This window comes from Lolium rigidum, chromosome 1, assembly GCF_022539505.1.
Source record: "Lolium rigidum isolate FL_2022 chromosome 1, APGP_CSIRO_Lrig_0.1, whole genome shotgun sequence".
Classification (NCBI taxonomy): domain Eukaryota; kingdom Viridiplantae; phylum Streptophyta; class Magnoliopsida; order Poales; family Poaceae; genus Lolium; species Lolium rigidum.
Genome location: NC_061508.1, coordinates 33,544,525 through 33,560,417, shown reverse-complemented (window position 1 = coordinate 33,560,417; position 15,893 = coordinate 33,544,525). Strand labels below are relative to the sequence as shown.

The following is a 15,893-nucleotide window of genomic DNA, read 5'->3' as shown; positions in this document are numbered from 1 at the left end:
CCATTGGGGAGAAAAAACGGGTAGAAAAACCAGTCAGTTAGCCGGCCGGTCTAACGGGCCGGGCGCCGGACAGGCCGATGCACAGGCCGGACGGGGTGCAGCAGGCCGACAACGGCCAAAAGAGCCCAACCGGCGGAGGGGCCGGTCGACGGGCGCTGGGCCGGCCGGTCCGGCGGCCACCGGGCAGGCACCGGATGGGGCTGGGATATACCCTGGAAGGTTCCCGATGGGCCGGACTGCTTCAGGCCAACACCTTTTTTTCTTCTTTTAAATAGAAAATGCTACCGAACTCCGATTTACATGAAACCAATTTTGTTGGAAATATAACGATAAATAGAACCCCTCACAGAATATTTTTAGATGATTTTAGAGAGGGAATCTCCCACAGTCAAGAAACAGTAAAGATGTCCAAACTCGAAAACGCAATAGAAGATGCATGCGGATTCCTTTTTCGATTAACTTGGGCTTGCTGAAAAGCTAGCAACAAGCTTAAGAACCTCACATAGAGAAATACCAAGAAGCAATACGGATATGAAAAGGATTGAGTTCCCTAAGACGATGTAATCAAGTTACCCAACCGAAAACCCCTCTTGATAGTGCGGCTATCTATCCTATAATCCGGTCTCTCAACAACCACCTTGAGACCGGTAAAAGGAAAACCTAGCGAGACCATACCGGTGCCTTGCGCATCCCGCTTGATCTTGATGACAACGCTTCAAGTTCCATCAAGCCGGAGTGCATCACTTGATCATTGTTGTTTCGTGAAGACTCATGATTTTCTCCCCATACGCCATTATGGGATAGCTTTATTAAGCATATCTTCACATGTCCATTATCACTAAATGGATGGCAAACTTCAAGCATGTGATCCTCTTGAGATGCTCAACTTGAACTTGCCCAACTCAACCTTGATGACGATCACCACTTGACGTCATCCTCTTATGAGCTATATGAGATCTCACTTTTGATGCATTCCCATGGAAAGATACCTAACCCACGTAGACAACACAAGGGCACATATATGATGGGTTAGTTCATAAAGCATAATTGACAAGGCTTACCATACCACATGACTTCTCGTGGCACATTCTTCATGCTTTATGTGTTGACCAAACTTGAAACTATTCTTCACTCTCTATATTGGTCAATCTTGTATATTCTCATGCTCTATCATACTATCTTGATCATTCATTGCTTAACACATAAGCTAAAGCATGGATAATATTGAGTTCCACATAAGAACTTCATCTTCATTTCTTCTTCTTGATCATATCACATATATGTCTTCAAATCGATGATCTTGATGACAATACTCAAGGTATATCTTTATCTTCACGGCATCTATACTTGAATCCAACACATGGACTACAAGTAGTACCTATAGAATATTCCTTCATATAAACTGATACGTCTCCGACGTATCGATAATTTCTTATGTTCTATGCCATATTATTGATGATACCTACATGTTTTATGCACACTTTATGTCATATTTGTGCATTTTCTGGAACTAACCTATTAACAAGATGCCGAAGTGCCGGTTGTTGTTTTCGCTGTTTTTGGTTTCGAAATCCTAGTAAGGAAATATTCTCGGAATTGGACGAAATCAAAGCCCGGGGGCCTATTTTTCCACGAAGCTTCCGGAAGTCCGAAGACGAGACGAAGAGGGGCCACGGGGTGGCCAAACCCTAGGGCGGCGCGGCCCCACCCCGGCCGCGCCGGCCTATGGTGTGGGCCCCCGTGCCGCCTCTTGACTTGCCCTTCCGCCTACTTAAAGCCTCCGTGACGAAACCCCCGATACCGAGAGCCACGATACGGAAAACCTTCCAGAGACGCCGTCGCCGCCGATCCCATCTCGGGGGATCCAGGAGATCGCCTCCGGCACCCTGCCGGAGAGGGGAATCATCTCCCGGAGGACTCTACACCGCCATGGTCGCCTCCGGAGTGATGAGTGAGTAGTCTACCCCTGGACTATGGGTCCATAGCGGTAGCTAGATGGTTGTCTTCTCCCCATTGTGCTATCATTGTTGGATCTTGTGAGCTGCCTAACATGATCAAGATCATCTATCCGTAATTCTATATGTTGCGTTTGTCGGGATCCGATGGATAGAGAATACTATGTCATGTTAATTATCAAGTTATTATACATGTGTTGTTTATGATCTTGCATGCTCTCCGTTTCTAGTAGAGGCTCCGGCCAAGTTTTTACTTTTAACTCCAAGAGGGAGTACTTATGCTCGATAGTGGGTTCATGCCCGCATTGACACCGGGACGGTGACATAAAGTTCTAAGGTTGTGTTGTGCTTGTTGCCACTAGGGATAAAACATTGGCGCTATGTCCGAGGATGTAGTTGTTGATTACATTACGCACCATACTTAATGCAATTGTCCGTTGTTTAGCAACTTAATACCGGAGGGGTTCGGACGATAACTCGAAGGTGGACTTTTTAGGCATAGATGCGGTTGGATGGCGGTCTATGTACTTTGTCGTAATGCCCAATTAAATCTCACTATACTTATCATGTCATGTATGTGCATTGTTATGCTCTCTCTATTTGTCAATTGCCCGACTGTAATTTGTTCACCCAACATGCTTTTATCTTATGGGAGAGACACCTCTAGTGAACTGTGGACCCCGGTCCATTCTTTAATACTCGAAATACAAATCTGCTCGCAATACTTGTTTCTACTGTTTTCTCTCGCAAACAATCATCTTCCACACAATACGGTTAATCCTTTGTTACGAGCAAGCCGATGAGATTGACAACCTCCACTGTTTCGTTGGGGCAAAGTACTTTGGTTGTGTTGTGCAGGTTCCACGTTGGCGCCGGAATCTCCGGTGTTGCGCCGCACTACATCCCGCCGCCATCAACCTTCAACGTGCTTCTTGGCTCCTCCTGGTTCGATAAACCTTGGTTTCTTTTCGAGGGAAAACTTGCTCGCTGTGCGCATCATACCTTCCTCTTGGGGTTGCCCAACGAACGTGTGAAATACACGCCATCAAGCTCTTTTTCTAGCGCCGTTGCCGGGGAGATCAAGACACGCTGCAAGGGGAGTCTCCACTTCTCAATCTCTTTACTTTGTTTTTGTCTTGCTTCATTTTATTTACTACTTTGTTTGCTGCACTTATAACAAAACACAAAAAAAAATTAGTTGCTAGCTTTACTTTATTTACCGTCTTGTTTGCTATATCAAAAACACAAAAAAATTAGTTTACTTGCATTTACTTTATCTAGTTTGCTTTATTTACTGTCTTGCACTCTATATTAAAAATACAAAAAAAAAATTTAGTTACTTTTGTTACCATGTCTAGCTCTGAACTTGTTACTTCTTCGCCTGAAGAATTAGTCTTCACTTTTAAACAAGGGGATGAGGAGAGTTTTAAGGATGCTTGGTCTAGAATTTTTACTTCTTATCGTGAAACTGAACCTCAAATGACTCTAAGCTTGCTCCTTAGTAATTTTTATTTTGGTCTTATGGTTCGCTATAGATATGCTTTGGATACTTTAGTGGGAGGAGATTTCCTCCATTGCAATGGGGATCGAGCTTTTAATGCCATAAAGAAGTTGGTTGCATCACATGATTCAGCTAATAATTTTGATTCAGCCCTTATCAGCATTCATAATAGATTAAATACTCTTGAGACAAGTGCATCTCGCTTAAACGAAAATTATGGATACATTCGTAACCGTCTTGATCAAGTTTTAGTGAACTCTGAACTTTCATTATGGGATCCTGCTTGTTAAAATTGTTATCGGTGATCGAACTCTTCATGCCTACTCGTGATATTATGTATGAATTTTGCCTTATGCCCGAAAGCATTTATAAATCTTTGAAACTTTGGGGAGTCGATGAAGGAGGAGAAGAGATAACTCTCATTGATAACTCTATTATAATTCCTAAGGGAGTAGGCTGCAGGTGTGCATACAACCATTCTTGGAAGAACAATATCCATTGATTATCTTGTTATTGAAACAGGAAAAATCATACTTGGGAGATCCCTGTTGAAACTATTGGGAGCAAGTCATTGATGTGGGAAAAGGCACTCTGAAATTCACCTCTATGCCGGGGGAAATCATATATTCCCTAAACCAAAGGGAAGGAAAAACAATAAGAAAGGTAAGGGTAAAGCCCAAGGTAAGGTTGACGCACCACCCTTCGATAATACTTGATATACACTTTACGCGCCTAGCTGAAAGGCGTTAAAGAAAAGCGCTTATGGGAGACAACCCATGTTTTTACTACAGTATTTTTGTTTTATATTTGTGTCTTGGAAGTTGTTTACTACTGTAGCAACCTCTCCTTATCTTAGTTTTAAGTTTTGTTGTGCCAAGTAAAGTCTTTGATAGAAAAGTAAGTACTAGATTTGGATTACTGCGCAGAAACAGATTTCTTTGCTGTCACGAATCTGGGTCTAATTCTCTGTAGGTAACTCAGAAAATTATGCCAATTTACGTGAGTGATCCTCAGATATGTACGCAACTTTCTTTCAATTTGAGCATTTTCGTTTGAGCAAGTATGGTGGCCTAATAAAATCCATCTTTACGGACTGTTCTGTTTTGACAGATTCTGTCTTTTATTTCGCATTGCCTCTTTTGCTATGTTGGATGAATTTCTTTGATCCATTAATGTCCAAGTAGCTTTATGCAATGTCCGGAAGTGTTAAGAATGATTGTGTCACCTCTGAACATGTGAATTTTTATTATGCACTAACCCTCTAATGAGTTGTTTCGAGTTTGGTGTGGAGGAAGTTTTCAAGGATCAAGAGAGGAGTATGATGCAATATGATTAAGGAGAGTGAAAGCTCTAAGCTTGGGGATGCCCCGGTGGTTCACCCCTGCATATATTAAGAAGACTCAAGCGTCTAAGCTTGGGGATGCCCAAGGCATCCCCTTCTTCATCAACAACATTATCGAGTTCCTCCCCCGAAACTATATTTTTATTCGGCCACATCTTATGTACTTTGCTTGGAGCGTCGGTTTGTTTTTGTTTTTTGTTTTGTTTGAATAAAATGGATCCTAGCATTCACTTTATGGGAGAGAGACACGCTCCGCTGTTGCATATGGACAAATATGTCCTTAGGCTCTACTCATAGTATTCATGGCGAAGTTTCTGCTTCGTTAAATTGTTATATGGTTGGAATTGGAAAATGCTACATGTAGTAATTCTAAAATGTCTTGGATAATTTGATACTTGGCAATTGTTGTGCTCATGTTTAAGCTCTTGCATCATATACTTTGCACCCATTAATGAAGAAATACTTAGAGCTTGCTAATTTGGTTTGCATATTTGGTTTCTCTAGAGTCTAGATAACATCTAGTATTGAGTTTTGAACAACAAGGAAGACGGTATGGAGTCTTATAATGTTTACCATATGTCTTTTATGTGAGTTTTGCTGTACCGTTCATCCTTGTGTTTGTTTCAAATAACCTTGCTAGCCTAAACCTTGTATCGAGAGGGAATACTTCTCATGCATCCAAAATACTTGAGCCAACCACTATGCCATTTGTGTCCACCATACCTACCTACTACATGGTATTTATCCGCCATTCCAAAGTAAATTGCTTGAGTGCTACCTTTAAAATTCCATCATTCACCTTTGCAATATATAGCTCATGGGACAAATAGCTTAAAAACTATTGTGGTATTGAATATGTACTTATGCACTTTATCTCTTATTAAGTTGCTTGTTGAGCGATAACCATGTTTACGGGGACGCCATCAACTATTCTTTGTTGGATATCATGTGAGTTGCTATGCATGTCCGTCTTGTCCGAAGCAAGAGAGATCTACCACCTTCATGGTTGGAGCATGCATATTGTTAGAGAAGAACTTTGGGCCGCTAACTAAAGCCATGATTCATGGTGGAAGTTTCGGTTTGGACATATATCCTCAATCTCATATGAGAATAATAATTGTTGCCACATGCTTATGCATTAAAGAGGAGTCCATTATCTGTTGTCCATGTTGTCCCGGTATGGATGTCTAAGTTGAGAATAATCAAAAGCGAGAAATCCAAAATGCGAGCTTTCTCCTTAGACCTTTGTACAGGCGGCATGGAGGTACCCCATTGTGACACTTGGTCAAAACATGTGCATTGCAAAGATCCGGTAGTCCAAGTTAATTAGGACAAGGTGCGGGCACTATTAGTATACTATGCATGAGACTTGCAACTTGTAAGATATAACTTTCATAACTCATATGCTTTATTACTACCGTTGACAAAATTGTTTCACGTTTTCAAAATAAAAGCTCTAGCACAAATACAGCAATCGATGCTTTCCTCTTTGAAGGACCATTCTTTTTTACTTTTATGTTGAGTCAGTTCACCTATTTCTCTCCACCTCAAGAAGCAAACACTTGTGTGAACCGTGCATTGATTCTTACATACTTGCATATTGTACTTGTTATACTACTCTATGTTGACTATTATCCATGAGATATACATGTTACAAGTTGAAAGCAACCGCTGAAACTTAATCTTCCTTTGTGTTGCTTCAATACCTTTACTTTGATTTATTGCTTTATGAGTTAACTCTTATGCAAGACTTATTGATACTTGTCTTGAAGTACTATTCATGAAAAGTCTTTGCTTTATGATTCACTTGTTTACTCATGTCATCACCATTGTTATGATCGCTGCATCCACTACATATGTTTACAAATAGTATGATCAAGGTTATGATGGCATATCACTTCAGAAATTATCTTTGTTATCGTTTTACCTGCTCGGGACGAGCGTAACTAAGCTTGGGGATGCTTGATACGTCTCCGACGTATCGATAATTTCTTATGTTCTATGCCATATTATTGATGATACCTACATGTTTTATGCACACTTTATGTCATATTTGTGCATTTTCCGGAACTAACCTATTAACAAGATGCCGAAGTGCCGATTCGTTGTTTTCTCGCTGTTTTTGGTTTCGAAATCCTAGTAAGGAAATATTCTCGGAATTGGACGAAATCAAAGCCCGGGGGCCTATTTTTCCACGAAGCTTCCGAAGTCCGAAGACGAGACGAAGAGGGGCCACGGGGTGGCCAAACCCTAGGGCGGCGCGGCCCCACCCTCGGCCGCGCCGGCCTATGGTGTGGGCCCCCTTGCCGCCTCTTGACTTGCCCTTCCGCCTACTTAAAGCCTCCGTGACGAAACCCCCGGTACCGAGAGCCACGATACGGAAAACCTTCCGGAGACGCCGTCGCCGCCGATCCCATCTCGGGGGATCCAGGAGATCGCCTCCGGCACCACTGCCGGAGAGGGGAATCATCTCCCGGAGGACTCTACACCGCCATGGTCGCCTCCGGAGTGATGAGTGAGTAGTCTACCCCTGGACTATGGGTCCATAGCAGTAGCTAGATGGTTGTCTTCTCCCCATTGTGCTATCATTGTTGGATCTTGTGAGCTGCCTAACATGATCAAGATCATCTATCCGTAATTCTATATGTTGCGTTTGTCGGGGTCCGATGGATAGAGAATACTATGTCATGTTAATTATCAAGTTATTATACATGTGTTGTTTATGATCTTGCATGCTCTCCGTTTCTAGTAGAGGCTCGGCCAAGTTTTTACTTTTAACTCCAAGAGGGAGTACTTATGCTCGATAGTGGGTTCATGCCTGCATTGACACCGGGACAAGGACAGAAAGTTCTAAGGTTGTGTTGTGCTTGTTGCCACTAGGGATAAAACATTGGCGCTATGTCCGAGGATGTAGTTGTTGATTACATTACGCACCATACTTAATGCAATTGTCTCGTTGTTTAGCAACTTAATACCGGAGGGGTTCGGACGATAACCTCGAAGGTGGACTTTTTAGGCATAGATGCGGTTGGATGGCGGTCTATGTACTTTGTCGTAATGCCCAATTAAATCTCACTATACTTATCATGTCATGTATGTGCATTGTTATGCTCTCTCTATTTGTCAATTGCCCGACCGTAATTTGTTCACCCAACATGCTTTTATCTTATGGGAGAGACACCTCTAGTGAACTGTGGACCCCGGTCCATTCTTTAATACTGAAATACAAATCTGCTTGCAATACTTGTTTTACTTGTTTTCTCCGCAAACAATCATCTTCCACACAATACGGTTAATCCTTTGTTACAGCAAGCCGGTGAGATTGACAACCTCACCGTTTCGTTGGGGCAAAGTACTTTGGTTGTGTTGTGCAGGTTCCACGTTGGCGCCGGAATCTCCGGTGTTGCGCCGCACTACATCCCGCCGCCATCAACCTTCAACGTGCTTCTTGGCTCCTCCTGGTTCGATAAACCTTGGTTTCTTTCTGAGGGAAAACTTGCTGCTGTGCGCATCATACCTTCCTCTTGGGGTTGCCCAACGAACGTGTGAAATACACGCCATCATAAACTCAATGAAAACATTAGTCCATAGGGGTTATCATTAATTACCGAAACCACACATAGGGTCAATGTACCCTTACAGCAGGAATCTCGCCGAGCTGAGCTTATATTTTTGTTGTTCAACAAATTAATCGTGTGATTAATTACAAGTCATTAACAGGCACATTACCGTAACTGTTTCGTTCCAGCTTTTCTAGATTGTGGTTGTGCCGAGTCAGATGCGCCCCACGACCTTCCTAAACTCCATTATATAAACTCTCATGTTTCCAGAACCTTACGTTGCCACCTTCATCAGCGACATATGTGACAGTAGGGCTCTATAACCATTCCTCTCCTAGACATGTATATGTGAGGGACAATCAGGTTCATGGGAAGCGCTTACGCGCGACTAATGGCAACGACATCATCCGGCGATGATTTTCTAAACGATGACTTCTTTTCGAACATCAACGACCTCTTCGATAACCTCAACATGGGCGACATCAACCCCAACACAACTGCCAATACCAATGCCGCAGCCAACATTGCACCGTACGTGATTCTATCTTTTATGTAAGAGTTTTCACTACAGGTTCTTGTTCTGATGTTTGTGGTAGACACAATCAGTTTGTCTTATCTAGATGCAATTTGTTCATCTACTTTGCTGAGAAAGGAGAGAGATGAAGAGGAACCCGTTGAAGATTACCTCCATCGTGATGTAGCTCATCATGACTGCATTTCTCGTCTATGTGATCGTAGTTTAGATGACTAGCTAGCTTGCGAGCTATAACTCTAGTAACCGAGTCGAGACATGTATTGGCTTGTGATCTACTATATACTTAGGTTCTAACTTTTGTCATTAAGTAATGATTTGGCCACTTGTCTAATTGTGTAATAATGCTTGTGTATGCATGTATTGGATACTTCATGTGTATTGAATACTACTAGCGAGGTACTAGTCGCAGGTGGCTGCCCGTGACTGTTAGTCAAATTTCCAACTAGTGCACATTGGGTTTTTTTTCCACAGAACTGCAATCTTACATTTTTATTTTGCCAAGAACACCAACATTTGGGGTATCTACATGCACATAACACATAAAACATCATTAGCTCATTTTGCAACTAATTAGGTAAATATACTCAATGCCAATGAAGACATGACAGACACAGGGGACCTCTGCTCATATAAACCAGTCTAGTTCGATGAATTCGAACTAGAGAGAGATAAAGCATAGCCTCATCCCGCACTCCCACTCGATTACAATGGCGATAGCCAGCATGCGAAGCAGCTAGGGCAATAGAGCACCGAAAACAGTGGTGCGGGAGATGACGGCAGAGCATTGGTGCTTTATGGGTTGGAACTTGGCAGCGTCCATACACGATTCCAACGAGTGCGAACGTGGCCGCGTGTTTGCCATGGACTCGAATGCTGATGTTGCACTCTTTCCCTACCGATTTATTAGGCCAACACATGTTTTTGGAGAAAAAAATGGCGCGAATTTAAAGAAAAAGTTTGACCATACCATTGGTATATTGTCGACCAAATTTATGATCAACTTTTTTTCTAGAAATACGTGTTAGCCTAATAAACTAGCATGAAGGAAGTAATATATTTGTAGTTAATACTTGTGTTTTTTGTCTCAAAGCCACTTCCTCTAATCCAAAATATTTGTTCTAGTTCAAATTTAAATTACAACCACCACAACTATTTTAAACAAAAACTAAAACCACAAGAGGTATTTTAGATCGGAGAAAGGCTCCTGATGGGCTGAAACGAGATACTCCCTCCGTCCTAGGAATTTTGAGACCACCTTCCTAGGACGGAAATTCCCCATAAACTGCGCCCTCGTCTCCCGCCCGGCGCGCCGCCCCCAAATCGATTTCAAATCGCAGGCGCCGGGTCGGCGTGAATCCGCGGCGGCGATGGAGGCAGGCGACGTGCACAAGGTCTGGGAGATCCGCGCCCTCAAGCGAAAGCCCGACGAGCCCTCCGCCCGCGCGCTGCTCGACCGCATCGCCAAGCAGGTCCAGCCCATCATGCGCCGCCGCAAGTGGCGCGTCAAGGTCCTCTCCGAGTTCTCGTAAGCGCGCCACCAAACCCTAACCCTACTCGCCTTATCCTCATCTCCCCTATCTATCTCGTCCGATTCCATGTGCCGGCGGTGTGTGTGATTCTCGATTGTGGTGTCAGGCCGAAGAACCCTAGCTTGCTGGGGCTCAACGTCAACAGGGGCGCCGAGGTGAAGCTGCGGCTGCGGCCGGACGGTCGGGACAACGACTTCATACCCTACGAGGAGGTGCTCGACACCATGCTCCACGAGCTCGCCCACAACGCGCGCGGTCCCCACGACGCCCAGTTTTACAAGCTCTGGGACGAACTCCGCAAGGTCCGTATCCCTATGTCAATGGTAGTGCTGTCGCTTTACAATTTTGCAGTTGAACCGAATAGCAGCTGACTAGTATACTTGGACTCTGCTGCTTGTGTGCAGAGGCTGCACAAATGCGAAAATTGCCCATATTTTCCTGCAAGTAAACACGTTTCATGAAAGCTAGTATTAATAATTCCTGCTGATTTTGAGTTTGGCAGCATTTTAACTCTGGATTGATAATTTCGTTGGATGATGCCCTCCTGTGATCATTAATAGTTGATACAGATGGAACTCAATTTTTTTTTAGTGGCTATATTGTCTGTGTTCTGAACTGAATTAGTCAAAACAGTGATATGTAAGTTAGTAGCCCCTCTATTTGATTGTTCAGAAGGAAGTGATTAAAATCAGTATTTTATTTTTCGAATTGTGTGGTCTGTTATACACTTATACAGAGGATTTTCCGCTATCAAACACTGGTTCTTCAACAAATTTAATGCTTGCAATATCTGCTTATACAAATACCACAGTCCACAAATTTTTGGGACAACTTTCTATACTTTTTTATGTTGAGTTATTCTGGTTTCTGTTACTTTCGCGCAACAATGTATCTAGTTGTTTCTTTACCATCAGAAGCTTATGCTGCTTATGGCTAATAATTCAGGAGTGTGAAGAACTTATTTCAAAGGGTATCACTGGACCAGGACAAGGGTTTGATGGTACAGGCAGGAGATTAGGTGGATTTTCAGTACATCCACCACCACCATCTCTCCGGCAAGCTGCATTAAGTGCTGCACAGAAACGGGCAAGGAATGGAGCTTTATTGCCATCTGGCCCAAGAAAGCTGGGTGGAAATAGTGATATTATGAGCGCGCTGAGTCCAGTACAAGCTGCTGCAATGGCTGCTGAAAGGAGAATGCAAGATGACCTGTGGTGTGGATCACATAACCAATCTGGTATTGATGATTCAGAAGATGTTATTATTCTTGAGAAACCACCTAACTTCACAGCAAGGGATAGAAAACGCACAAAAGCTGGAAAAAACACAAAGGCTGTGTTTTCGAGCGGTTCTGCAGAGTCCAGCACTTCATCTCGATCTCAAGTTACAGCACCAGAGGATTCCTCTTCTTGTAGGACAACTGACGCGGGCATCAGTTCTTTGTGGGGGTGTAGTGCTTGCACTCTTCTAAATCAGGTAAATTGACTGGCTCACTTTTATTTTGTAATACTGTTCCCTGAAGTTCCTCACTTCCTTCATACCGTTTCTCATACCAAACTAAAAGTCTAGGCGTGGTTTGATGGCTAGCTCTTCTGCTAGGTAGAAGTTTCAAAATACAAATTCTCTTTTGTATTCTCGGTGGTGCTTCTCACTTGATGAATTTCATCATGATCTTATAGCACAGTGACACAGTCTATGAGTATGAGGTACACTGAGCATGGTCCATTTATAAATGATCCATGCTATAATAGGAGCACATATCTGATTGGTGCTTTCGGAGCAGAGTAGGCTTATGTAAACGTCGTGAACACCTAATGATTGAGAATTTATACTGGGAACCACGTATAGTATACCTAGGATAAATTGGATTGCTCATTCATGCCTACGTCGCTGTAAGTTTCTTGACAAATAATCTCCTTGCAATATTTTGATGCCATATTGTGCAAATTTATTTACGACTTTAGTCACTGGCAAGATTTGGCTATAGATTAGACTGTTTTAAAAGTGTAAATAAACTTCCTTTGTTATACTGACCAACTAACAAATAATTCTGTTTATTCTCCGTGCAAAGTGGCATAACTTCTTTTCTTGCCTTGCTGTATTACCATTGGTATTACTATTTTTAGGTTTGTTTGCACATTTGTCCTTGTGATATGAGTTACATCTCTCCTGTTCTTGTATGTGCACATTATCTCAAATTTTCCATCTCGAAACATATGTTTCACTTTATAAAAAGTAAAATCACCCACTTGTTTACTTGTGTTCTAATTATTGATGGTTCCCTCTCTTTAATAAATTTTGATTTAAATTTTGTAGCCTCTGGCACCAATATGTGAAGTTTGTGGAACAGCGAAACCTAAAATTGCAAAAGCCAAGTACGCAACTTGGTCCTGTAAATTCTGTACTCTAGAGAACAGCGTTCAGCTTGAGAAATGTTCGGCATGCACTCAATGGAGATACTCATATGGACCACCTGGGGTCACATATGGTTCAAGCTATGATTGACATTCATTGAAAGCTACAATAATACGGTAAGTACATACTGTTCTAGGTGTTCTACAAAGTTCCCTCTCTTGTGAGGTACTCCCTCCGTTTCTTGATATGAGCCATATAGTTTTTTGGCAAAAAATCCAAAATGTAAGCCGTATTAGAATTGTTGTCAAAACTACCCCTGCCTAAGTTTCCGCATGAGATTCCTGCTATTAGGGCACCGCATGCCAATCCCTGAAATTTAGGAATAGATGATTTGGCCGGCTAGCTAGCTTACTTTATTTGTCTTTTTTCTTCCTGTCTCACGTAGCTAGCTGGCCTTGTTTGTCTTTAAAGGAGAGAGAGATTTGTGGGATCTGTTGGGTTGGGAGAGGATCCAGACTTTCCTAAACATCCACTACTAATACGTCCCCCAGGGGTAATTAGGTCCAAAACCAACGAAAATAAGCATCTTAGGTTGTGCGTTAATTATCGTGCGGAAAAACTATATGGTCTATAACAAGGAACGGAGGGAGTATGTTATTCATGTATGAACAACAGATAGAAATGGTTTCTTTCTAGAAATAGCAGCATAGCAATTCAGTGACCTGATTAATGCATTCCTACAAGATGAACTATGCTCAGTAGAGCAGTGCCTTATTATGCTTGCAACTGTAGGTAGTTTTGTCTTCTGCCTCTCAGGAGACCAAATGTGAGAGCTGCTTAGAGCGATTTCTTGATATAGCTCTTCAACCACTACTTTGTGCATTTGCGATTCAGCTGATTAACTCAATAGCTAAATGTTGTGCACAGCATGGCAGGTGTATGCAAAGCTGTAGGAGAAGTCTAGTACCGCAAGCAGTTTCAGCTAATGGTCATCTTTTGCATTCATTTTAGCATGGCAGGTGTATGCAAAGCTAATGATAATCTATAGAAAACTAGGCCCAATTGTTGCTAAAACACCTCGTGTACCCATTTGGGTTGGTGATGCCATCGTCAGCAGGTGGCTAACAGATATGTTTAAAGAATGATGCTGCATTTTATATGTGTTGATATATCTCTAGTTGACCTCTAACAGCGATTTTTTTTTGGTTTTCGCAGGATCACACTTTTGGTCAGGCAGCTGCTGCATTGTCTATAAACTGTCTTATTAGCACAGCTGTTGCCTCTGTTACAACTGCATGTCAAGTCTCCCGATCAAGCGTTAGCTTGCTATCCATCCGTGTATACAAGGCCTATTAGTACAAGATCAACAGGACTTGTAAACCTGGATGGAGGGACTATCCAAGTAGCCTTACTACAGTCTAGAGTATTCTGGTAGGGGATCAACCCAATTCATTTTTGGGAGCATTGAAATCATGGGAGCTGGTTAGTTTGTCGCTGTTATCTTGCACTCCCCCAACTTGCTTTTTGTGCAAGGATGCCGCTATATATCTTTGGCGCAATTTTGTTTCTAGGCACATAATCGATGCAATCTTTGTGTTCATGAAATCTAATCCTAAGCGGCAGAGCCATCGGTTATTATAGCCTTCCTGTGGCCAAGCCGCCACTTTTAATTACCATATCTGCCAGCCAACCAGCACGTTGAATTCGATTTTGATCACGTGTATGTTCTGCAGATTCGGTGACTGCGTGAGGTCGCTCAGATGCATTTCCTCACATTTGCTCACGTGTAGAACTTAGACATTCAATTTTAAAGAATAAGGAGTAAAGTGAATGTGCGGGAAAAGAATTGGAACCACCGGTGCGATTTACTCTTAATTTTATGAAACTTGGTCCACAAATTATTTTCCTTCTTCTAGATCCATGGGATATATTGTTCTCCATTCCATTTTTTTTTTCATTACCTCGTCTCTTCCACTGAGTCACTGACAGATTTGTTGCCCTGTCTCAAGTTACCGTCATAAGTTCTTCAGTTGCTCGGTTTTAAGCAAACACGTAAATCACTTATGGAAGTTTATCAGTATCTTGTGAAGTTGACAATCTTGTAACCAGTGTGACCAAACGTGTCCTAAGAACCTGGCCAGGATAAGCTACGTAACGTAGCAAAGATCAATCAGATGCACCTGGTCATTCATGGACAATGGAGATGCTCGCTTTCACAGCACGTGCGGGCTCGACTAATTATGATCAGGTGGCAAACAAGGAAAAAGTGTATGGAAAATGCAGGAGCTGTCAATGAAAAGAAGCCCTCGCCCTCGCGTGACGAATATCTCTTCCCTGAATCCCTGATAACAAAGCAGGCAAAGTCTACCACAACCTGTGATTGTCACGCATCCTAGTAAGTTCCTTATTTGCCAAGCATCAATGAACCCAGTCTGTTTGCCTCACTTTCCGGCTCGTATAAAGGTAGAGAAAACTTTACAGTAATGATGTACAACTTGCCTTACACGTAATGATCCGGCTAACCTATGTCAGTACGGATCCGACCGGTCTAAGGCGGTGCCTGATCCGGCTAAAGCTTCTGAAGCTGGGCTCTCCGTCTTGGTTAATCAGCAACTAGACCGCCCGGTTGGACATAGACCTATCATTCATCTATGGGCCATCTGGGGTTGCTGAAATTAGTCTATGTCGTTGATATACCCATGAGTATATCCTCAACAATCCCGGTGATGTTTACTCTAAAATCAATCTCCCTGTGAACTGTAAAAATACATATGGTCGTGACACAATCGCCGCTATGGAGACCTAGCATGTTGCACCGTCAGCGTCTTGTTACCTGATGCTGCACGGTAGCACTGAACCGATGGAATGCTCCGTGAATTGCTCCTTTTTCTCACAGGCAAAGCAGCGGGTTCCTTTCCAACTTCCATTTACCGACCGAAGCACAGGAGCAGAGCAGAGCATGATTCGTGATTCATGCTAGTTATCAGTTGTAATTTTAGGTTGCAATTGAGATTTGATAACACCATCGGTTCTGGGTCCACTGAGAAATGGCCACACTCTTAGAACAAGTTAATTCTTGAGTGAAAATTTGGTGACAACGTGGCCGGTATGGAGAC

The 15,893-nt window shown here is 42.6% G+C and overlaps 1 protein-coding gene across 2 annotated transcripts; it reads left to right on the top strand.

The window, feature by feature from the left end:
• Positions 1 to 10,254: 10,254 nt before the first annotated feature.
• On the top strand, positions 10,255 to 14,040 carry LOC124670799 (DNA-dependent metalloprotease WSS1-like). Of its 2 annotated transcripts, none has more exons than XM_047207282.1 (5): positions 10,255 to 10,418; positions 10,529 to 10,724; positions 11,368 to 11,898; positions 12,739 to 12,953; positions 13,993 to 14,040. In XM_047207282.1, the coding sequence occupies exons 1-4, from the start codon at positions 10,261 to 10,263 to the stop codon at positions 12,925 to 12,927; spliced, it is 1,074 nt and encodes a 357-aa protein (XP_047063238.1). In that variant the 5' UTR covers positions 10,255 to 10,260; the 3' UTR covers positions 12,928 to 12,953; positions 13,993 to 14,040. The 2 variants fall into 2 exon arrangements, with proteins under 2 accessions (XP_047063238.1, XP_047063233.1); XM_047207277.1 differs by lacking the exon at positions 13,993 to 14,040 and adding an exon at positions 13,705 to 13,735 and having other exon boundaries at positions 10,261 to 10,418.
• Positions 14,041 to 15,893: the final 1,853 nt, after the last annotated feature.

What these genes read in the sequence shown, in the direction of transcription:
- LOC124670799 (XM_047207282.1), top strand. Translation starts at nt 10,261, where the DNA reads ATGGAGGCAGGCGACGTGCACAAGGTCTGGGAGATCCGCGCCCTCAAG. An exon ending in AAGGTCCTCTCCGAGTTCTC is followed by an intron (nt 10,419 to 10,528) that starts GTAAGCGCGCCA and finishes TTGTGGTGTCAG; the next exon opens with GCCGAAGAACCCTAGCTTGC. An exon ending in CTTGCACTCTTCTAAATCAG is followed by an intron (nt 11,899 to 12,738) that starts GTAAATTGACTG and finishes TAAATTTTGTAG; the next exon opens with CCTCTGGCACCAATATGTGA.